This window comes from Clavelina lepadiformis, chromosome 5 (genome assembly GCF_947623445.1).
Source record: "Clavelina lepadiformis chromosome 5, kaClaLepa1.1, whole genome shotgun sequence".
Taxonomy (NCBI): Eukaryota; Metazoa; Chordata; class Ascidiacea; order Aplousobranchia; family Clavelinidae; genus Clavelina; species Clavelina lepadiformis.
Window position 1 is genome coordinate 15,220,580 of NC_135244.1, and position 23,160 is coordinate 15,243,739.

At 34.2% G+C, this 23,160-nt stretch overlaps 1 protein-coding gene across 5 annotated transcripts; it reads right to left on the bottom strand.

Annotated features, from left to right (window-relative positions):
* Nucleotides 1-559: 559 nt before the first annotated feature.
* Nucleotides 560-23,158, bottom strand: LOC143459537 (unconventional myosin-VIIa-like). 5 transcript variants are annotated; one of them, XM_076956744.1, is made up of 51 exons: nucleotides 20,544-23,158; nucleotides 18,390-18,506; nucleotides 17,553-17,702; nucleotides 16,621-16,805; nucleotides 15,606-15,727; nucleotides 15,376-15,505; nucleotides 15,178-15,304; nucleotides 14,532-14,579; nucleotides 13,380-13,448; nucleotides 13,192-13,258; nucleotides 12,970-13,064; nucleotides 12,335-12,454; nucleotides 11,961-12,103; nucleotides 11,751-11,886; nucleotides 11,173-11,247; nucleotides 10,932-11,067; nucleotides 10,699-10,794; nucleotides 10,430-10,581; nucleotides 10,170-10,285; nucleotides 9,999-10,054; nucleotides 9,708-9,837; nucleotides 9,464-9,593; nucleotides 9,161-9,338; nucleotides 9,006-9,082; nucleotides 8,629-8,709; nucleotides 8,248-8,421; nucleotides 8,002-8,111; nucleotides 7,404-7,548; nucleotides 7,174-7,290; nucleotides 6,990-7,084; nucleotides 6,653-6,899; nucleotides 6,408-6,581; nucleotides 6,148-6,306; nucleotides 5,940-6,071; nucleotides 5,680-5,784; nucleotides 5,332-5,497; nucleotides 4,986-5,064; nucleotides 4,468-4,637; nucleotides 4,187-4,377; nucleotides 3,950-4,071; nucleotides 3,694-3,848; nucleotides 3,414-3,567; nucleotides 3,081-3,218; nucleotides 2,795-2,918; nucleotides 2,455-2,656; nucleotides 2,148-2,331; nucleotides 1,944-2,052; nucleotides 1,640-1,756; nucleotides 1,474-1,560; nucleotides 1,267-1,383; nucleotides 560-1,133 (listed from the first exon to the last, which is right to left on the bottom strand). In XM_076956744.1, exons 1-51 carry the CDS (start codon nucleotides 20,559-20,561, stop codon nucleotides 1,050-1,052), a joined length of 6,411 nt encoding a protein of 2,136 aa, XP_076812859.1. In that variant the 5' UTR covers nucleotides 20,562-23,158; the 3' UTR covers nucleotides 560-1,049. The 5 variants fall into 5 exon arrangements, with proteins under 5 accessions (XP_076812859.1, XP_076812858.1, XP_076812861.1 ...); XM_076956743.1 differs by lacking the exon at nucleotides 20,544-23,158 and adding an exon at nucleotides 18,855-18,998; XM_076956746.1 differs by lacking the exon at nucleotides 14,532-14,579.
* Between the last annotated feature and the right edge of the window lie 2 nt (nucleotides 23,159-23,160).

Below are 23,160 nucleotides of genomic sequence, written 5' to 3' on the forward strand. Positions count from 1 at the left end.
ATGATATTCATCAACGACTCGAGGAAGTCGCTTAATTGCATCAGCAAGAGATCAAACCCAAAGGCTGGCAATGTACGTAAGGTAGAGTTTTTAAAAAATTTACGAAATATTAAACTTAGTTTTTGGGTTTATGCCATTAGCTGCTGCACAAAAAACCTTAAGTAACAACCTGCCCTCACGTCGAAGTGAAAATCTTTGCCCGAGAAGGGTTGGGTCGCACTGTGCGGATGCTTCAAAATTCTCACAAATTTTTTTTACGGTTCAATTTCTGCCGCAAATCCAATCGGCTCAGCTGATTTATTTGTGCGTTATACAGAGCTTTTTTTGCTAATATAATGTTTGCGTGTTCGATAAATTTTGTTTACGTTTTTAAGCTTAACATCTGGAATTCTTGGCTTACTGAAAATACAGTAGACTGTTGAACCACCTAAACTCTAAAAAAAGCTGTCAAAGTTGTTAAGTTTATCACTTTTAGTTTGCTTCTCGTCGGAGGTAAATAACTTTGTCAGTTCTGTTTTGACCGAAGGTTACAAAATATTCAAAACCCTTTACGGATAAATTTTTATCATCATTAAATTTTATTGCTTGCTGTTCTAATTTGGCAATAATGTACACGGCACCAAATTTCGTGCTTTGAGCATCTGCGTTGCTGAGCAATGCCAACCATGTGATCAGGTAAATAGGAAATTAGGAATTCGATAAACATTATTGCGCCAACAGAGCAACAAAAAATTAGAAAGAGGAAAAAACACTGAAGGCGAAAAGGACAGTTGATTGTAAAATAGTACATCACAGCTTCGATTAATCTACAAGGAGCGAAAGGGATTAAGTTGTACAGGAGATTTAACGAGTAAACAGGTGAAAATTTAAATAGTAGACCCATGCAAATACACTGTACATACAAACAGGCATGCCACTGTGAATTAGCTTCATTAGAACATTTCAGTCTCTCGCACTAAAGCTAAGTCATACGTATGGAGCGTGGAATAAGGTAAACGTTGTAGCTCTATATCATGTGGTCACATACAATGTACAACGCAATGTGATTTTTACAACTTGCGTTTTTTCTGCTGGGTCATCGTACTTAACAACAAGCTAATGTACGAGGTCAAAAGGTCATCCATTTTGTAACCCTGAAAAATATAAGTGTTTAAAACGTTCTAATATTTGGCTTAGGCCTACACGTGTCCACTACGCTAACCGAAAAATGAACTCCACATTCGGTGCGACATTGTAACGTTATGTTGTAAAAAGGTAGCCACTCACCAATGGTGTCTCGCAAAGAAGTTTGTTTCCCTTCACTAAATTGCCTATAGTCATGTGGAAATAGGTGTTGCCACTGCTCCAGTTACTTATTTTGGTGAAGGAGAAAGTTGACAATATCTGGAAAACGAAATCAAAAAGATGAATCAGATGAGCTAAGAAAGTAGTAAAAAGCTTGCACACCAGCCTATATGTATTTACACCGCCTACCGATTTCGTTTTAATATCAATCAAGCTGACTCCATGTTTATTGATGGCTATGTACAGATTCTCCGGATAGCTTGGATCCGTTGTTTGCTGTAGAAAAAGTGGTTGTAAGTGTTCACTGAAATCCGACCAAAACAAATAGGATATCTTTTACAAGTAGGATTCTTACCCTGACGTCAAAGAATGCAGATCCAAAGGTTGGCCAACGGTACACGAGCTTCAAGAAATGCAACTTCGCCTCCTCTTTGGTTCTGGCCGTGCTCTTGTTGTAATTGGCAACAATTTGCTATAAATGACATTAAAATCAAAAGTTCAGGAGACGTTACCTAAGACATTGAACAAAAATACTGAACAACTAACATAAGCAACATCGCAAATCTAATCATGTAAATGTTTTTCTAAGTCAGCCTATAAATTATTATTCGCTTTAGGCTAACGGCGAAAGTAGAACACTGCAAACAATGTTGTGTTACCTTCTTCCATTCATCTGGCGAAGCTTGTCTTAAAAGATAAAGTGGGGCGAGTTCCTTCAGCATACGATGAATGTTTGGAAACTGCGATTTGTCGTCTCCAAATTTTTCTCTGAACAAAAAAAAACAGACACAAAAAGTTAAATATAGAACATACATCAACGTAATCTTTAGAGTTATCTTCATGCCATAAAATAGTCCAAGCACCTATAAATAAGGGCTGCAAGTTGAAAAGCGTCTTCCTTGGTGCACTTGTGGAAACCGCGCAGATATTTGGGTTTCTCCTGATAATAATGGAAGATGTTGTCAGCGTTTGGATCCTTGCCTGGGGCGGTGGTAGCCCACAGCTTTTTCATGAAGAACACCTGGTAGGTTAGCTGAGGTGCACTTCCTTTATAATAAACATAAAAAACGTAGTATTAAATACACAGCAAGTGATAATATGAAAAAAGGTTTATTAATAATTGTTTGAAGGATAAGTAGACATAATAATGTCCGCAGCTTCTTAACTAACCGTCTTTGGTCGGTCGTGTTCGTTTCAGCCAGTCAGTGAGGTGACGAACAAAGTCAAAAAAGAAGTCGTTCTCCGGCACACTTATCACCTTGTCAGCAATTTTCACAAAAAGACTGAAGCCATCTGCCGTTTTCAGACGAAGCCGGTTTGCAATATTCTGACAGAAATCTTTCGCCCTGGTGCTTGATTCTACCTCAAACGCCTAAAATATTGAACAGCCAACTTAGATGAAGCAGAAACCTTTTGATTTTTTTCTTAACAATGCCTAGCCTTAGACATTTTTAGGAAATTCAAAGCTTAACCGGCATCTTTCGTTACTACAGGTATGACAATATGTCACCTCAGCGGTGTCATCGGGAAAGTAAACTTTGTGGAATATCTGAGTGGTCTTCTGTTGAATTGCTTCCACTTCAACGAGATGCGGAGGATATTTGCGCTGGCCGTGATGGATTGGCCGCTGGTATCTACAATAAGAGGAAAGAAACTCTAGTAATACGGCGCAGTGCGAAACATAAAAACATAATTGCAACGAAATACACGTCAGGTTAGGTAAGCTGGAGTTGAAGAAAACTGCTGCAATTCACTAAACTTGAACATCAACTCAATTAAGGACACACGGCACAAACCTCATGTAGCAATCGATGGCGACAGGGTGTGATCTTCTCGTGTTCAAGAACTTCTGAAGATGGGGAAGTAGTTGATTGCTCGGAGCAAACAGTCCGGTTGCCAGCCACATAAGCTCCCAGCCTCTTTCTTCACTATGTCTGCAATTCCGACAAAAAATCGTTTTTACCTCGGCATCAATAAACCTAAACGTTAGCAGGTGACAGAATGTATTAAACCGAGAAAACCTGTCTAAAATAAATTATTTCCGCTATTATTAATATTAATATATGTACATGAAAATGGTTTCGTGGATGAATAAAATTTTAAAATACAAGCATGTAACGTCATCTCACTCAATTCTGTTGTTTGTCAGTTGTTTCATAAGTTGGCAGTAAACTTCATCTTTCAATTGTTCGTATTTCAGAGGTCCTTCAAAAATCTGGTCTGTCAAATCGTTCCCATGGCGTGACCATTTTGAAGGATAATCCCCCATATATTTCATAATAGGTATGACAGAGTTAAGAACAAAAAACTACAACATTTCTCTATAAAGCATTCAAATATATTTCTTAGTCCGCTTTCTATCTTTAGTTTTTCTAAAAACTTTATGAATTCTGCCAATGCAAAGGATATCCATAAAGATGGCGACAGACTCTTGGGCCATGTTGTGGTTACGTTCAAGTTTCTTAAGCAAGGGTTGCTTGATAGGTTCCCTAGTTTTCATATACAGCTTATCTCTGCCTCTTTTTGTGGAGCCTATCCTGTTCATCGTTTGTGGTAGCGGAGCCCTAAACACATAACTTTGTAAGGCATATGCTGACCAATGCAAGAAAAATCTTTTCTGAAAAACTGAGTGTTAATGAAATAAAATTTTGGAACTCAGTTTTACCTGAAGAAATCTTCAGCATACTCTTCAAGTGTGTAAGGCTTTTCATCCATGTCAGGACTTTTAAGCTGACTGACCTTCCGCACGTGCTCTTGCAATTCACCAGGTGACAAGCTGAATAAAGTCTGATGCAAAAAACAAAAGATTTGGTATTTTTAAGTTTCACAGTTGCATTTGTAATAGTCACGTCACGCTGTAACAGTCACGTTTCTTATCAAGATTCAACAATAGTTAACCTACCACAAGCTCCTGTGGCGGCTTTTCCAGTGTGGGAAGCACATACACCTCATCGGTGGGGAAATCCCCCGCTTTCCCGGTTCTTTCATTAATCCCAGGACGCCACCCGCTGGATGTAAAATCAGACCCAGCTGGCTGGTCCATTCCAATGAGATCGCCTCTCTTCATTCGCATAACCGTTGTCTCATTACTATCTAAAAGGCAGACGTCGAGCTTATAACAGTCGCTGTACTTGCTTCACCCCACGAAAACGCATGTAACGTTTACAAAAATTAAATGATTACCTCTCATGGACATGTCATTTAAGGCCACAACATATTTAGATCTCTCTTTTAGACCTTCAACAAAATATGCAATCAGCTCCGTGACGTCATCAGAGTTTGATGATGTGAAAGTCAATTCATCTCCTCTAACCGTGGACAATTTGAAGCTTGGCCGCTTTGTTTTACCAATTCTGTATTGACATAAAATACCAAGGTAGCACAGTAGCTAATATGACAACTATAGCAGAGAGGCTAAAAATTTAATATATTTATATGGAAGAAAAAAACCTAGTTTCAGACTAACATGATCCTTCTTCAGAGCAATGGCAAAAGTGAACGAGAAACAACCATAAATACAGATTATACATAACGAGAAAACAATTAAGTTCATAAAAGAAAAAATTTAAAAATGACATAAAACGTAAGGGATGCTGTCGAATCGTTTCATGCAACATTAATAATTTTAGCAATAAAATGTCAAAATGTGCCATTTCTTTGGTTTCACGTATAGTTTACAAAGTGATGAAAACGGTACTTACTTATTTGCAGCAACAGAAGTTATTTCCGGAAACGACAGCGGTAGCAGAATATCATGGGAATCGTTTAAGACAAACACGCCTACACAAAGAAAATACTAGTATTACACGAAAATTCCACAACCACCTTTAGTTGCCTATAAAGCTTACATGTATAGCAAAGATAGTCCTCTCTTGCCGCTGGGTAAACAAAGCTAAAGATATTAATTGGCTGACTCACATCACAGATGTTTCAAGGAGTCATTCGTTTATTAAGTAACACTTCCGAAGTAACTTCTCGTTTGTGATGCCAGTAACATTTCTAGCTATCAGCGGGCACTGCACAATGCACATATGTCAAGTAACTAACCTGTCCAGTTAACTGCCACTACGACATCGCTTTTAGGGAGTTCTAATCCGGAAACGGGACGAGCTTCATAGAACCTCGAGAAGAGTAGAGGCCAGCTCAAACGCGCTTGCGTCACAACGTCTTCTTTCACGCGCTTCGGTTCCCACCTCTGCCGAGTGTACACCGCCTGAAAAAATGTTGTTCACTTTTTTTAGTCACTGTTTGCGAAAACCTGTAACAAACTTTTATAAGCTCAAAACGAACAAAACGTGTACATTACGCAAAAGTACCTGAGGCGAGGCATAACGGTTTGATGGGCACGGACTTATTTATTGTAACAGCGCACAATTTAAATGATAAAAACATTACTTCTTTGTGTTGACTGAGAATGAGGTTAGCCCAAAACTCGCGACTTTTTGCTGCAACAGATCGTTCAGGCAGATAATTTGCTATCAAAGCTGCCATCCTGGAAATCTAAATGAGCAAATCAATAAAAAGTTATAAAAAATGGAACAAAACCAATACATCGGGATATTACGGAGTTGATTCAAAAAGCGATGGTTTATACAATAACATAACATATAGCACAATTACGTTAAAAAAATATATTTTTAAAAGATTTGAGTTACCGGTATATCGGCTCCATGCTCGACGTAGCACTGCTTCGACGTCAATTGGGCAAGGTCAAGATCGCTCTCACACCGATATTCGCCGTATTTTACTCCCCTGGTTATTTGTTGATATATCAGACCGGTGCTAACCTTTAAAAACAGCGAAGCAACTGTAATTTATGTTGGTTAAATCGAGTCTAAGTAAAGGTTGTCTCGTTGGAGTCACCTTATCTATAGCGGGGTCATGCCACGGGGTGTAAATCTCTTTTCTGTAAAACAGTCTCCATGGCGCATTGCTTTCTTGGGCTCCTTGTTCCTTGGCGTATTGTTCGCACTGTGAAATGGCGTCCATCACGTGATCACCGCCACTTCCAAGAGAGGAAACCTGAAATAAAATGTGTTTAAACGTAAGATGTTGTCGTTACTGCTGAGAAGTAATTACTGTGCGTTTGAGATCAAGCCATAATGTCTGTTCTGTTGTCTTACTTTGTCAAACAAGGCGATGTAAAGTGAAAATCCAAACTTGTCGGCGAGAGAGATATTTTCAGCGAGCACGTCGCACAATTCTTTTGCGGTGGTGGCTGAATCGGCCAATAATGTCTTTGTGTTTCCATCCATGAACGTAATAGGTAACTTTATAGGCTTTTTGGATTTGGTAGCCTACAAAAGCATGACACCATATAAGTGAGCATCAAAGGAATATGCTATCAAGCGTAGTTAAAGAAATTTACCTGAAGTTCAAGCCAGCTAGGTGGTTGACTTCTGGCTCCATTGACAAAAGTTCTCCTTAAGCGTTTTTCACAGTAAGGAGAATAATTTTTTGGACCCTCACGGATAAAGTTTTGCAGATATTTGACAAAAGTTTCGTCTGGAGCAAAGCATCCGACGCACAAGGACATAAGAATCCAACCTCGTGCGTGGGAGGTTTGATTTCTATTTTGGGTTAGCTGCTTGCAGATCTGGCAGTAAATTTCATCTCTAGAAATGTAAAGTATAATGAATTAATCCATCGTAGTATTTGCTGTGAATAAAGAAATCAAAGTTTTTGCAATCAAAATATTTTTGAACCTGATATTTGGTCTCAAAATTCCATTCCCAATGATGAAATGCAACTTTTCCAAGTTTGTTGTAGGACGATTGATCAGCATCTGGTTCTCTGCTTCCTACAAACATGCCATCATGACGCATTTAACATTACAAAATCAATGTGGCAACATATAGCACAATATTTAGTGAGGTACAAAAGCATTACTACGTCTAAGTCGTCGCCTTCTTTCAACTTGTTTGCTACTGCTCCCGTTAATTTCGACTTCTTTTTTAATGTCAGGGATATGATCTTTTTTGTGGTGCTGGGACGTCGTTTTCTAGCCTAGAAATGAATGCGGTAACTCTGACTAAGAGTAAGTATAATAATCATATTACTTATATCTCACTCTGAAGACTGAAGCATATTGTATAAAACTATGATTCGGTTGCACTTACACTGCCATTGTGCATTTCTTCTAGAACCTTCTTGTTTTTAGCATAACTTCTACCAAGTGTGTCATAGATCTTTGACATCACCGGTACTTTGTTCTCCGTTAGAAGTTCGTTGTTGTGTTTAGGTTCTGGCAAATCCCCCATAAATCTGTAAAGATATAAATATATTTTGTGTTAATCTTGAGATTTCAAACACGCAATGAAGCATATAACAAAAGTTCATCATTGTACATAGGTATACTGAGTAATTTTGTTTTGATGAATAGGCTATGAACTAGGGCTGGGACTTAAGTCGAATTTGTTTAGTTGTTTAATGGGAACATTAGCCACTGGCAGCTAACTGACATAGCTGCGAGTTGTTAACTGACATTGTTAATGGCAAGAAAAAATACTTTTTATTCTTAAAAATCGTGACAAACGTTTTTGTATGCCGTTTATAAGTTAAATTACACTAAAATAGTTAACCCCAACTTCATTAAAACAAATTTTTTAATAATAATCTTGAAATGCTATTACAAATAGCAATATTACAATGATATTAACATCACGCTAAATTTTGTAGAACGGATGTGTTAACAAAAATCTTGCCAAAGAATCAAACCTCAGTATGGTAATCCACACAGCCAAAGAAGCCATTTGATCGGCTAATTTGTCGTGGGGCAGCAATGGTGTCTTCAACTGGCGTTTGATATGAGAATTAGTGCAAGTAGCCTGGATGAAAGATTGGAATGATTATTTTACAACCATAGCATTTCCTCCCAAGAAGAATGTCTTGTCCACGGTCACAACAACTACCACCTTACAAAATTATTATGTATAACGTATAACACCATAGCAATAAACTGACTTGGAAATAGGTTGCAGCAAACTTCTGGAATTTAAACTGTGAAATGTCTTCTTCATCCTCCATCTGAGGGATGGAGGTGTCATAATCGCCAACATCATCATCCGCAGTATTGAGATAGGAAAACATCTTATCCACTTCATCTTCAATACCTGTGACGTCATTGCGACGTCTCGCCTAAATGATTTCAAAGTTTCAATTAAGAAAAATTTTAAAGCACACTTTCCTGTTCTGTTCCCTATGCCGGTGCTGATTTAATTTACAAAATTAAGCCATACAATACCGTAAATGGTGACTTTCTTTAGTATGACATGCTTGGTGAAATTTAGTTCTAAAATATAATCCTTGCTTCTTCAACAAAAACTAAAAAAGTCAAAAACTCACAGCATCACTGACAAGTTGGTTTTTACGTTTAGCTTCTTCTTTCTGTCGAAGTCTTTCCTGCTCCATTTTCAGTAATGCTTCCTAGAAAATGTTATAAGGTTTCTAACACAACTACACCAAAACAAAAAACAACACTCAAGTGGATTACCAAGGACTGGCAATTTAAATAGTTTTGTTAAATAGTTTAAATAAACATGAGTGCTTTTATTTGATTTGTGAATGGCGCATTAGACTCTTATATACAAGTTAAGTGTCGGTATTTTTTATTGTACACCTCTAAGCCAACAAGAGCATTTTATATTTGTTGGCCATCTATAATTAATTAATCATTCATAAAAAAATTAGATAAAATCAAAATCTAACTTTGCAAAGCTAACCTTTTGCTTGCTTTTCGGCAGTTTTCTTACGTTTCGCAGCATCTTTAATTTTTGGTATTCTTGTCTGGCAATGTGGCCTGGATACAGCAAATTATACAAACTCAGTAACGTATCGGAATAAAGCTAGTACTATAAATTGAACGCAAATATCGTACCTCTCACATAAGCTTGAATGGTGGTGATAGCCCATAGGCGATTACGAATATCTCGGCGTGCAAGAAATCCTTTGCATTGAACTTGAAACATAATAATCCTCTTTCGAGCAAATTCATACCGGAATGCTAAGCGACGAGACCTCCACAGAGCTTGCAACCGAGCATAGCCTCTTTGCATCTGACCACAACCACATAAAATAAGTAAGTAGCTAGCAATATCGGATTTCTTTGCTAAGAGACCAAAAAAAGAAATCACAAAAGCAATATTGAAGAATTTTCTTATAGCCACTGACAACGTCTTACAATGAGAAACTTCCTTTTCCCATCATAAGTTTTCCAAGCTGACTGTATAATAATGGCACTCTTTCTCATCAACTGGTATCTATGGCGACAGTACCAGCCTCTTACTGCTCTTTGAATGATGATAACCCATCTATGAAAAAACGTATGTCGTTATCAAAATTCATACTTTATAACCTACATGGATTTATCATTAATCAGTTATCATTTTTAGAGAAAACTGTTCTTATGATAATGGTTTTAACACCTAGTTAAAGCACTTTCCCGCTCGATTTCAAGTAGTGCATCATGTGAATCTTTCAAAAAAATCTTTGTTTTTCCTATTTGGCAATCTGTATTTTGTCCAAGCCCTTTATAAATAATTTTCTCACAAGCTCCTAAAAAAAGTATGGAAATTGTTCAAAACTATACCAAACGTAGCAAACAGAAGCATCACTGTTGATTTAACGCTTTTGGTCACAGTACCATGACAATGTCAACAATAAATATGTAATGACAAGAAAAAATTCAATCTATTTCAAAACATGTACCTACTTACCAATAAGATCTGTTTCTCTGCCTGATGGCCGAACCCCACCTGCTATCATCCGATACCTTAACAAGACAGGAATGACATTGTGTTACAACACTAAATTTTCCAAACACATGAAATCATGTTGTATAAGATAAAATATACTTTATTAGTTATACAGTACAATTTGGTTTATACCTATCAATAAACTCGCGAAAAGAATATCTGATGGGATATCCTGCTCTCCTGATCCTAATTGTTTCCATCATACCAGAATATGTCAGTTGCCTAGCAACTAGAACCCGATCAAATGCCTTTGGAATTAATGTATAATTTGCGTCAGAAAGCACATTATGTTTAAAAAAATGTTGTACTTTATAATAGCACAGCAATCAGATATAATTAATTAGCAAATTTTCAGTAACAGTTTAATAAAATACCATACTAGTTTGCAACACCTTTGGCTTTTTGAGCTCATTTGGCTTAATGCATCGCACAAAGAAAGGCTGACAAGCTGAAAGTGTCCTCATCAATGCATCCAATGAAACTTTGAACTGCTCACAAAGGGTTTTGTGGCGCCGTCTTGTTGATAATGATGCAGTCTTTAAGTCTGCCAAAATTAACTTGAAACATTGGAGTTTTTCCTGTACGCTGATAAAAGTATTTTCTGATAGAAAAAATGCTTATTTATCAAAGTATCAATCTGAAGCTAGAAAATTTGTTTCACCTTCAAAAAACAAAAGTTTCAGAAATTTGTTCTTTGACGAACCAATTAAATCCATTAAATCTCTGTGAAAAGTATCTCGGTTTCTTTCAAGAAATCCTGCAATATTGAAGTAACAAAGGTAGTTTTTTACATAGGTTTATAGTTTTGTTTTTTCTAAACCTAATACTTTGATCATACGGTACTACATGATAGTTACGTCCATACTCACATCCACCAATTTTTTAGCTACTTGCCTTTGCAATTGTATCTAACATGACCGGCAAAGTGTTGAATGCCAAATGTGATGTCAACTTGAGATTTTGGTTTTCCAAACAGCTCACTTTTCTCATGATGGTGAACTAGTTTGTTTAGCAACGTTCGATCAGTTCCCTATTAATAAAGAACATGCGTGAACAAAAAAGAACAGCAAACTGCTACATAATTGATATGTGATAGTTAAATTATAAACAGCAACAATCTCATTCTTTAAATCACCCTGGGAAACATGGCTTCTTCGTTTATCAATGCAAGAATGTTCATTGGTTTTACTGCAATCATATCCAGGACATCCTTAAAAGACAAAATATATGGATGATGGTAAAACCGTGTTGATGACTGATGAATTGAAAGCAGAAAAGAGACAGCACCTTCCGGGTTAATTAAGTTTTCCTTGTAGGAAAACCTGTTTAACCTGTTTTCCTAGATTTTCGGCTACTTGGTTACACATGACAAAGCAAGCTAATTCTTGTGAAAGCTGCGTTCTTAAGCAGAAAACTTAAGTTAGCGCTAAACATGCTATCTGTTTACTGCTTGTAAAAATCAAGTAGTATTGTAAATCAAAAAATTGAAGCAAACCTTAAGTATATCTTAAACATTTATCGATAAAGAAAAGCACTTGAAATAACTTCAATAAAATTATAATTTGTTAACAAAAATTTAAAAGCGCTTGGCTGTATCTCATTGTTTCCAGCCTGGTTTTTTGATTTTGACATGTATAAAAGCATAAAAAAAATTTATATGATGTATAAATGTGCTGTAGGAGTGTGGAAAACAATAAAATCTATTCTACCCACTTGATTATCTTTGAAGGTAATATGTTGCCAATCAATATCTTCTTTATTATACTCTTCTTGTTCTAGTTTAAAGACATGACGAACAAAAAACTGCTGAAGATTCTCATTGGCAAAGTTTATGCACAATTGTTCAAAGCTGCAATAAAAACATACACCAATATACTTTTTGTTAAGATGTAGCAGATGAAGAATGATTTGAGGCAACTTTACCTGTTATCACCGAAATTTTCAAATCCAAAGATGTCAAGAAGACCAATTGAGTACGTGTTGATTTTATTTTTGCTGTTCATTTCTTTTCCAATGGTCTTGTTTATTTTATCCACAATCCAAATAAACATGCGACCGTATACACCCTACAGTGCACATAAAATACCTCATTTAAATATAATATAAATAATCGATACATACAGTCTGTAATTTGGTATGTATTATAATATACAAAAATAAAATTGCTTTGAAATGAATTATACTTTATGCCACATTAAATATTGAACAGTTTATACAAATATAAACTAGTATTAACTTGCATTTTGTAAATCGATGTAAGTGAAAAAATGAATCACTAATATTCTAGTTCAACATACTTTTATGTAAGCATCTTTTACATCATAGGCTTGGTCAATGTTCATAGGTGAAGTCACAGTTTCACCACGCGTCACAAGTGTCCTTTGGGTAAGAGCACGCATAAGTGTTTGATCGTTTACCTGGAAAATGACCGTTTACTTACATAAAGTAGTTATTTATACTGATAATTAATAGAAGTAAGCAATTCAGAGTGCTGTAAGTAGCTTTAAGTTGTGAACTCAAGATATATTCTGCATCTATTCAAGGTTTATAAATGTTACATAGTTTTACAATTGTTTGATTGATAAATGTGTGTTGTTGAATAAAAACATATTGCACTGACATAATCAAAAACCATCCATATTTTCTTCTCAATGCAACAAAACACATATAATTTGTAGAAAGTGGTAGTTCATTTCAAACATGAATTTATGATATCCTGTATCACAAGATTTGTACAATAAATCAACAAAGCAAATGTTACATGAATCTGGCTAACACAAAAGGCATATAACTGCATCAGGTTAGCGACACTTTAAACCCAAAAATTCTTCTTCTCCCTTCTAAACCTCTAATGATTAGAGTCTAATCATTCAAACCCTAATTTTAGCCCCAAATTCTCAGAATTGTCACGATACCATATTTTATAACTTACTCCAAAGAGCTGAGCGGTCAATTTCATTGCAGATGTATGCACAATCTCACAGGCATCCAAGTTTTCTATCATGGTTTCTTTGAAGGTAAAGTTACCTAAAACAAAATAGTTTACAAAACCATGCAGGGGCCTATGATAAGATAATAGTGATAATATCTGAACCCACTTTAATAAGATGAAAATTGAAAGTAAGATTTCTACACCTACACAACTTTTACCCACCAATATGTAGAATGCCAGCTAATAATCTGTAAATTTCCGCAATTTCAGCTTCACTAAAATTTAACACCTATTAAAAATGTAACGATGTAATGGTTTGTATTTGTATTTATAATCAAGCAAGATATCTGGACTAATGCAAATGAATAAATTAAACAATATTACATATCAGTGATACTTAGTTGAATTACCTTCATTCCACGAACTATATCAGCAAATTCAGCTTTGTCATCTCGCCCCATGCATTGCAAACAGGAACCCTGAATATTAGTTATACTTAAATATCAGATACAAATTCAAGGAACAATTTTTAGTCATATAACTTTTTTTTCATTCATTCAAAAATAGTGCAAAATAGGTGCACTGCTAAGAAAAAAAGAAGTGGTATGATACAAAAAGAAGAACCTTCGAAGATACAAACGATCTTTTAGAAGTGCAAAAAATGGACTAAATACAATTACAAAGTTTGAAGATAAGATCATGATACTTATGTTATAAGAAAATTATAAAACGTTTCATCATGCAAAAGTTTCATGTAAATGCAAACCTTCCACGATGCTGTCAAAAAGTTTTAAAACTCAAAAGAACAAAAAATGCATTGATCATGCTAACAACAAAAACAAATGGAATACAAAAGAAACAACACTGTTAATAAGAGATGCATGCCACATGCTACTTTCACCAACCAGCCTGACATTGCAATCATCCACCAGGAAATTCATACAGCTGTGACAGAAGTACACTTAAATAAGTTTTGAGTTAAACTACCAACTTTACCCTTTTCTTATGCCCATAATCCTTTCATGTTAGCATTTATATATAAATATATTGTACATAGAATTATCGACTTAACATAATTTGAAAGCATTTCATTCAAAACTGTGGTAGTCCTAGCTATTCTCAAATCAACAAACAAATAAAAATAGTAGCCTCTAGTCCAGTGATTCCCAAACTGTGTGCCGCGACACACTAGTGTGTCACCACAGAGTCTCAGGTGTGCCGCGAATATTTTTGGAATTTTGGAAAAGAACTGTATAAATATTTAAAATAAGGCATGCAGACAAACATATGCGACTTAAAAGCATTCAAACTGCTTCAATAGCTGATAAATAAACACATGTCCATCCAATAAGCACATTCATCGCATTAACACGTGAAAATAAAGTTTTTAAAGCAACTTTTCTTCTCTCTTCTCTTGTTAGTGTGTCGCGAACATTTTACAATTTTACTAGTGTGTCACAAGCTGAAAAAGTTTGGGAACCACTGCTCTAGTCACTCACCACTAGCGGACTAGCCACCATATGTTATGCTTAAAGTATCACTTGCAAGGTGAAGTAACTCACCAAACCTCTGGAAAAACACGCATTTGATTGGGTACGGTGAACATTATCCTTTTAATGAATGTTTATTGATTTTTACTGAAGTACTAATATTTATTCAATTAATTATTTTTTTAGTTATTTATACTGTTGCAAATGGTAAGATTTTATCAATCTTGAATACAGCATAAACAAAAAATCCCTGAAATCATAGATATGAATGGTATAAGCACAATAAATGGGCAATGCTCATTGAACACGCATCTACCCAATACCAACAATTTAAATTCGAGGTATGAACGGTAAAGGGTTGCTGACAATAATAATGCAGCATGGGTACACATGTGGGGTTTTAGTTTGTAGGTGGAATAAAACAAAAAGATTGCCTGTTTAGTTTTCGAATTGGTTTTAATCAATCGAAAATAAAACAGTTAAATCATGGAATTAACTGTGCAATGAAAGTTTGTCGATCTAAAACTTCTGAAAAAAGAAGGGCGCAGCATAGAAAACAATGTAGCTTAGTACAATGATCTAACAGCATTATTTGCGCGTATTAATTAATGAATGAATTACCGTTCTTTTCAACAATTTGGCAAGTGTACAAAAGGTTTATCTTGAATGGCAGAGAGTAAACAATGTTTCGGCTGCTCCTACATTAATTATTAGCTACCTGAGTCAGGTTGACGTAATCTGCTGGCTTACCCAAACCCAAAACTTTCTTCTTATCATTGGGCATACCAGCAAGCATGCAATAAAATACGTGGTAATTTCTCTCATCTTTTCCTTGATGAACCAGTCTAATGATAAAACATTTTAGTGCAGTTTACGGAAATAAACAGTAGCACAAACACAATGTTTACTCATTTACCTGGACTTTTCTAGCAAGTACTGGTCAATCCTTGCACTTTGAATAACACCCTTGTCACTGAATCGAATATCAATAAATTTTCCAAATCTGCTTGAATTGTCATTACGGATGGTTTTGGCATTTCCAAATGCTGTGCAGTTAACACACAAGTCATACAATACAACCACTTATTGTTAGGAAATATTTAACATATTAGTAATAAAGTGGTAATCTTGATTGCAATGCAGTACCTTCCAGAATAGGGTTAGCCTCCAAAATTTGTTGCTCAATCCAGGAATGCTGGCCTGATGTTGCAGCTAAGTACTGAAGGACAAGCTTGGTTGACTCAGTTTTACCAGCACCCGACTCACCGCTGCAGAAACATAACTGATTGTTAGCATAACCAGAAACCAATAAGAAACAGCCAATGGTTCACGCTAATGCTAAGTGAAGGTAGTCCCGATTCAACCTGCCAGCAACTTCTAGGCATGATGAATGACATTGTTCTATTTAAATGTTTTATATATGAATTAGAAATTATATTTTTAAACTGCACGTAAAACAAAGACAAGTGCTTTATTCACACTACATATACTAAGTACCACATACAGTACACACTACATACTGTATACTAAGTATTAATATACTAATTTGTACTGGCAATGGTAGGCTGAAAAAAAGTTATAAGGGCCAAAAAATGCACTTTAAGGAGGAAAGAATTATTGCGAACAAAACAATGAGCCATGTTATGGAAGTGAAAAACTACCCATGTACAAAGTAACAAATCTGCTATAAACCAGCTAAATTTCATTCCAGTGAAACAACAAGAGCTGAGTTAATAGTTAACTCTTGATTCAAAGATCCAGTCTAAAATCAACATATCAATAAAATGCAGTTAAACGTTTATAGCTAAAGATTACATCCTTTAACTGTTGTTTAACTGGAGCGATATGCATTAGTCAAAAGTGTACAAACATACTCGAGCAAATTCGTGACATATTATACAGCCAAGGGCAAATATTTGATACTGAATAACTGCAGCAATTTGGCAACATTATATTTCTGACTTTCTATACTTGCAACATAATTTAACTATTATACAACACACTTATAAATTTGGATTGAGCAAATGAAAGCGGAATGCAATAAATCTATGAATACGAACATGTTCAATAAATGTAAAAGACAAGCAAACTATAAATTACTGTGCTTAAATTACCATCTAAACTGTTTATTGTTTATATTGTAAAATATACACTCCTGTACCTTACAATCACACATTGGTTCTTCAAATTTTTGAGCATGTTGTTGTATGAATTGTCAGCTATGGCAAAAATATGGGGTGGTAATTCACCAAGTTTTCTGTTCATATATTTCCGAATTGAATCAAGTTCGTAAATGGGAAGAACTTGATAAGGATTTACAGCAACAAGAATGGAACCTGTGTAAGTCTAAAAAAAAATTTGAATGTGTATGGCCATAATGCAAAAAAAAATAAGAAGTGCGCCGAAATAACACAAAGAATGGTAGAACAAAACAAAATGTTGTGACAGTGACATATGGGAGAACCGGTGTAACTCTTACCCCTCCGCTTATAACAGTCTATATCCAGATGACGCAAATTATAGTGTTGATTGTGAGCAACAAAAACAGATAAAAAGAATAATTTAATGCAATATATAAAATTATGACCCAGCTAATACTATTACAACCACTAGGGAGTGACATTCTGCTTCTATAAGGGGTAGATAACTTTAATAGTTAAGAAAATTTTAGAAATGCAAAGTCATGCAGCTAGGGTAATTCGATGAATTTACTTTGAGCACGTTAACGTTTCTAATTAATTCAACTAACTTCTGTCAAAGGGTATGTAGGTTTTTGACATATGCATAATTTTCTAAGCAAATCCTACAATTTGCGTGATACAGCTGTATACAGTATATGCTGATATTAGAATAACACTGTTAACTAAAAATATATATCTATTTTGTCACAGATAAAGCAATTATAACCTATTAGCTATACAAAAGAAAATAAACAACAAAAATATATGAAGATAATCGATTTAAAAAAATTAATTTCAAGAAATTTAGTTTTTTTATTTAGTGTAGTTGACAGTTAGACTAATATCACTAAACATGACTTAATAAAAGCTATATTTTACCATTTACTCTAACGAAGATCATAAAAACTCTTACATAAATCGAGTTTTCTCGATAACGAATGAGTAGATTTCTGAGAATACCGGCTTCATTCAAATCCCCAAGTCGAATCATATCAGCTACACCGTCAACTGAAGTTGGATGCATGACTTTGATATTGGTCAAGGGGGTTTTAAGCCAATGTTCCTTAAGAAAAATATGTATCATTACTATCATGGCTCAAGAACATATTTCAAACTGGTTTGCAAGCCTCTTATAATTCGTGTGGTGAAATATTAGAAAATAATCTTAATTTAACGATGTACAATATCATATAGATTGTTGGAAACAGGGGGAATGTCAAACAAGTTTCATTGGAATGAATACCATCACCAAAGTGTATCTAATTTGTCAATGGGCTGTAAATCAAACAAGGCCTTAATTCTATCATTTATCGACAAGTCTGTTTGTTTTGTCCGACTGCTTTGTCAGCATCCTCACAAGAAAATTTATCTCTCTTTGCTGATATAGTTGCTTCCTTTGTCTAAAATTTGATTAATTTTTTCTCTCAGTCAGAGTATAATGATACTAATACAGCTGGAGTCAAGTAACATAAATAAACATTTTACACTCAAAAACACCATAATAACCACCAAAAATAATAATCATATTAAGCAAAGGTATTGAGCAGCATTACCATAATTTTTTTATGAAACCTGTAAAATGCCTTAGTAATGACAATACCCAAGTTTTGGAAGTACTGATGCACAGATTAAAATTTTATTTATTAGACTAAAAGAAAAAATTCTTGTGAATGTTTTTGCCCCATCTCGCTATCTAACAGTATTTGTTATAAATTCGCCTTTGACTTGACATAAACTTTTATATACATACCTGTCCTTCATCATCAATGACCTTAACCTGGCCAGAATCTGAAAGCTTCACAACTGCACCAAGTGGCACCTTGTTTCCATTCTTTACTGGTTTGTCAAGCAACCAAACGTGGTCACCCTGAAATATATTTGAATCATTATCTATAATAAAAGCTGAAATTAACAACCCTTTTATAGAAAATGAAGTAACTCTTAGCACAATATATAAATGAACATTAATGAGTACAATCTAGTATATAAGTATTAATTGATATTTGGTTTTTGTATTTTTAAATTTCATCATATGAAAACCCAATATAATGATATGATCGCTACCAGTTGGTAAACTGGTGGAGATAAAAAACAACACTTCCTGCTTATAGACCATTGTTTTTGACTAAACAAAATACTTTTTCATTTAACAGAAACCTGCTTACAAATCTGCATGCGCTTTTAAATAATTACATTTCTTTATTTCTGTGCTTACCACTTGATGACGACTAGAATTTGAAAACCATCTTTGGTGGCTAAGCAGGTGTGTCATTGTAGTAAAATAGTCAAAGAATTTCCATAAATTAGTTTCAAATTTTCAAATACTACCGTCAAATTAACGTTTGGATGAAACTAAGATAAGACATTAAACGTAGGCAGTTAATATTTTTGCATAAGCTTAAATTGCTCTAAAAACAGACAAAAATGCCTGATATAACCACGTCATTGATTTGGCTACTGTGTCTAACCACAGAAATAAAATCTGAAGTAATAGCATTTCCTACAAACAAAAGCATTATTTTCAACAACAATTAAACTTAATGTGACTTATATAACAGCTATTTTAGATGCATATTGGCACTGTAACTTTTATTACTGGTAGAAAAAATTCTTCAATAAATTACCAGTCTTAAGTTTTTTTACTAGAGCTCTATGGAATTCAATTTTTGCTATTTGCATCTCAATGATAGAAGACTTTCAAGTCTCTTTACTCAACTAACCTATCATATTTGCGTAACCTATCACACAAAAAGCACAAAACAATTAGGGTTGGTCATTTGATTGAATGGATTTTTTAAATGGTTTTCTGTTTGATTTTTTCATTTGCTTTTGTTCTACCTGGGTTCTTACTGCCTTTACTAAACAATGTGATAGTGCAGTGAAATTTTCTTCAGTTATCTTTCACTAATTTACTGCCCATACAATTTGGCAAAAAACACTTAAATTGTGAAAAATGTTCAAGTGGGTCGCTAGGCAACACACCTCTCAAGTTTTTGTACGAGTAGATTTAGATGACACGACCACTCTAGTATCTCTTCGTAAGAGAAAAACTATTTGACAATAGACTCTAATGACATAAAATTTTAAAGACTCTTATTGTCAACCAAACAAAAGAAATAAGGTTTGAGCTTTTTTGGTTTTTACTTTAATGGTCTTTAATATGATTACTTTCAATTATTAAAATATCATTATGAGGTTAATTTACAGCATAGCCTGTTTAACGTTTTGACACTAATTGAAACTGACATGGAATAGCATATTACAAGGAAGTTTGGGCATTAAAAATTCATACCTAACTTATGGCTAAGCTGTTAAGTGCAGAGCAGCAGACTGTTCTTGATCAGTTTAAGTTTGAAAAAAGCATTTTAAATGACAAGTTGTTTGTGAACAAAAACTGCAAGGGGAAATGCAAGCATAGCATATCATAAAAAGTTTGAAATGGTTATTGTTTTGTAAGTGTTTTACATTCATAAACTATATGTATTATCTGTTTATAACATATGAATTTTAGAATAACCAATCATTATTGCATATGGGCAACAATCAATTAGCATATAATATAGTTTTATTACCAACTAATCATAAGCTATGACCTACTGGTAATATTATAGTAAGAGGTCTTATGCTAATGTAAATATTTCTATGTCAAGTATTGCTATACAACACATGATAGTTCAATAAATTTACAAAATTTAAAAAAATTGCTGTGAATATAATACATTAAATTAAATTATTAAAGTCTAATTTTTTATAAAATACTAGTATGAAGCCAGTACTAGCATAGTATAATTTTTGTGCACTCAAAAAGAAAATGGGAGTAAATTTATTTTATGTTTAAACTGCTTTTAAGGTTAAATTATATTAGTCTTAGTTTACATAAACACCAATGACGTTCATTTAATACCTGTGTCAAAACGACCATCCTTTCTTTTTTCACTGGAGCAGTCCACAAGAATATTATTTATGCTGCATCATGTTGACGAAACAAATCACTAAAGAGCAGCTTACAAGTAATAAAACCAACTAAAAATTGAACAGATTGTAAGATATGTGATATACAGTACTAACGTTTGCAATATTGTTGTAAGTACATAGTTTTTTTTTTACAAGACAAGAAATAATACGTTAGGTTATATTCATGTTGAATTTAATTTTCAACTCAAATGTTTTAGTTCAAGATTTTTCTAAACATTATTTGGCAAACGTGTTTCATAATTGCTGTTTAAAACAAAATTATAATAATAAACAATAAAAATTAACAAACAAATTGCTGAAAATTTAACAAGTCGTGAAACAACTTCCACACTTCTCTAATTACTAATAATAGTAAGCACTAGGCACGAACAGTGTTTTATATACACTTTGATATAATAATAAACGTTGATAAAACATTAACTTAAAAAGCAAACACATTAAGCAAACAGAAAGGATCTAACAATTGCTCTGCATACAAAACCTTATGAGCATGACTAAACATGACTAGGGTGGTGCATTGTAGTTGCTTTACCGTAAAGAGTAAGTTGAACATTATACTGTAAATAATAAAATTTTATTAAGGTGTATCCTATCAACCAATACCAGTTCTTATTACTGGTATACAATATACATGGTATACAAATAACATGCATTACGATCTTGACAATGCAAGAATAATCTCAACAACATGAGCGGGATCATAAATCTCTCAAATTTGGCAAATAATAATTAACCTTTGCTAATATTAATCTGCAAAACTAACAGAAACTCCAAAAGGTATCCTAAAAAAATGAAAGGTGTTACTGAATTGGAAATTTTTCTATGCTATCACTTGTGTACAAGAATCAATTTGCAGTAGGTTTACGATTATATCAATAGCCAACAACATTTGTGGCAGTATTTGGAAATCCATGAATTAATTCTTTTAACAGCTTTCTTCCTTTATTTCATACAAAAATATTTTAAGTTTAATGTAGTGATTGTTAAAAATATTAATACCTTACTGACCACTGAAAACATATTTATCACAAACAAGAATTCCTTTCCAAAAATACTTCATACAAAATGAACAGCTCCTTTCAACTCTTGAGGTCTGAGCTTGCAGGCGTCACTTGCGCTGAACTAGCCAGCACCAGGCAAAGGTCATCTTCACAGTTTTGAGTCATTGAATCGAGTCACGGTTTTATGATGACTCGATTCAAAGGAACAAATTAACTTGACTTGACTCAAGTCAAAGTTCAAGATGACTCAAATCATGACGATTGTTATACCAAGAAAGACAACTTTAGGTAACAAAAACGGATACTTTCCCAAAAAATTACAACTCTCAGTAAGAAGTATCAACCAGACTAATTTGTAGACAGTCATGACGTTATGGTAACCAATTTAATGCAACACATAGTGTGACCTCACAACAGTTTTTTAGTTGAAGGCATTAACTTTCAATACTTGGCTGGGGTCACAGAGTAAATCAACCCAGCTTGATTAGAGTCACAACTTAAATTGACTCGAGTCGCAACTCAAAATAAGTTGACTTAACTCAAGTCAAAAAAATTACTTGATTAAACTCTACTCTGATGGTCCATTAATTTAAGAATTGGGATATAGGTAAGCTGATCTCAAAATCGTTACTTGAAAACAACTCCCAGAAATAGCTTCTAAAAATGCAAATATTTTCATTGGTTAAAAAAATTATAACAGCCATGTTTTATGCTGAAGGATCATTATTTATATGAACCTTAACCTTAATGCAGTCCAACATACATATAATAATGCAATTCTAAACACATTGCACAATATAATCATGAAATATATGGTATTATGTTAGCATGAAAAACCATTTTTAGTTTTTACCCTAAGTCTACGATTTTATTGTATACCTGGTGTATGAAATCACACAAACTTCTCCTTCTATAACATGAACAAAACTTTGTTTGTTTTAAAAAGACATTCCTTATGTGGTACAATTCATAATTTTATTAGGCATTTTTTTATATGCCAGAACTTAAAAATTACAGTATGTGTGTGGATTTGTATTTCGCATTGCAGCTTAAATGCTGTACATTAGCAAATGCATGCATTTAATAGTTTTTGCAAATATCCATTGGTGTATGCTAGGGGAGGGTTTAGAGGTTAAATGTCTTATCTATCGTTGGCACTTCACATGTAAAAAGTTTTTAACTATCAATAAGTGTATTATGTGTCCTTGCAAACCCACCCGATGAAAAATGTCCTATGCCTATGCATGTTCCTCTTCATGCTTATTCAATGTCTTCCTGCTTCATTTATTCATATTATTGTACTTGCGTTTGAAATTTCCTATAGAAAACAACATTTGAAAAACTCGTATACTTTCATCACTGTTTCAGCTGTATAAGAGTAGGAATAACAAACGGCAAGCCTTTTTGCCTGAGGCAAAGGTTTACAGACAAACTCTATTAAAAAACCTTTGCCACGACAAGCATTACTGCCGTATGATGAATTGAATACGCTGTAGGACATATAATTAGAAAAATTCTACTAGTATTATGTAGTAGTAAAAATAA

What these genes read in the sequence shown, in the direction of transcription:
- LOC143459537 (XM_076956743.1), bottom strand. Translation starts at nt 18,911, where the DNA reads ATGACACACCTGCTTAGCCACCAAAGATGGTTTTCAAATTCTAGTCGT. An exon ending in AACCAATGTGTGATTGTAAG is followed by an intron (nt 15,728 to 16,620) that starts GTACAGGAGTGT and finishes ATGTTTCTGCAG; the next exon opens with CGGTGAGTCGGGTGCTGGTA. An exon ending in ACCAACTTGTCAGTGATGCT is followed by an intron (nt 8,422 to 8,628) that starts GTGAGTTTTTGA and finishes GAAATCATTTAG; the next exon opens with GCGAGACGTCGCAATGACGT.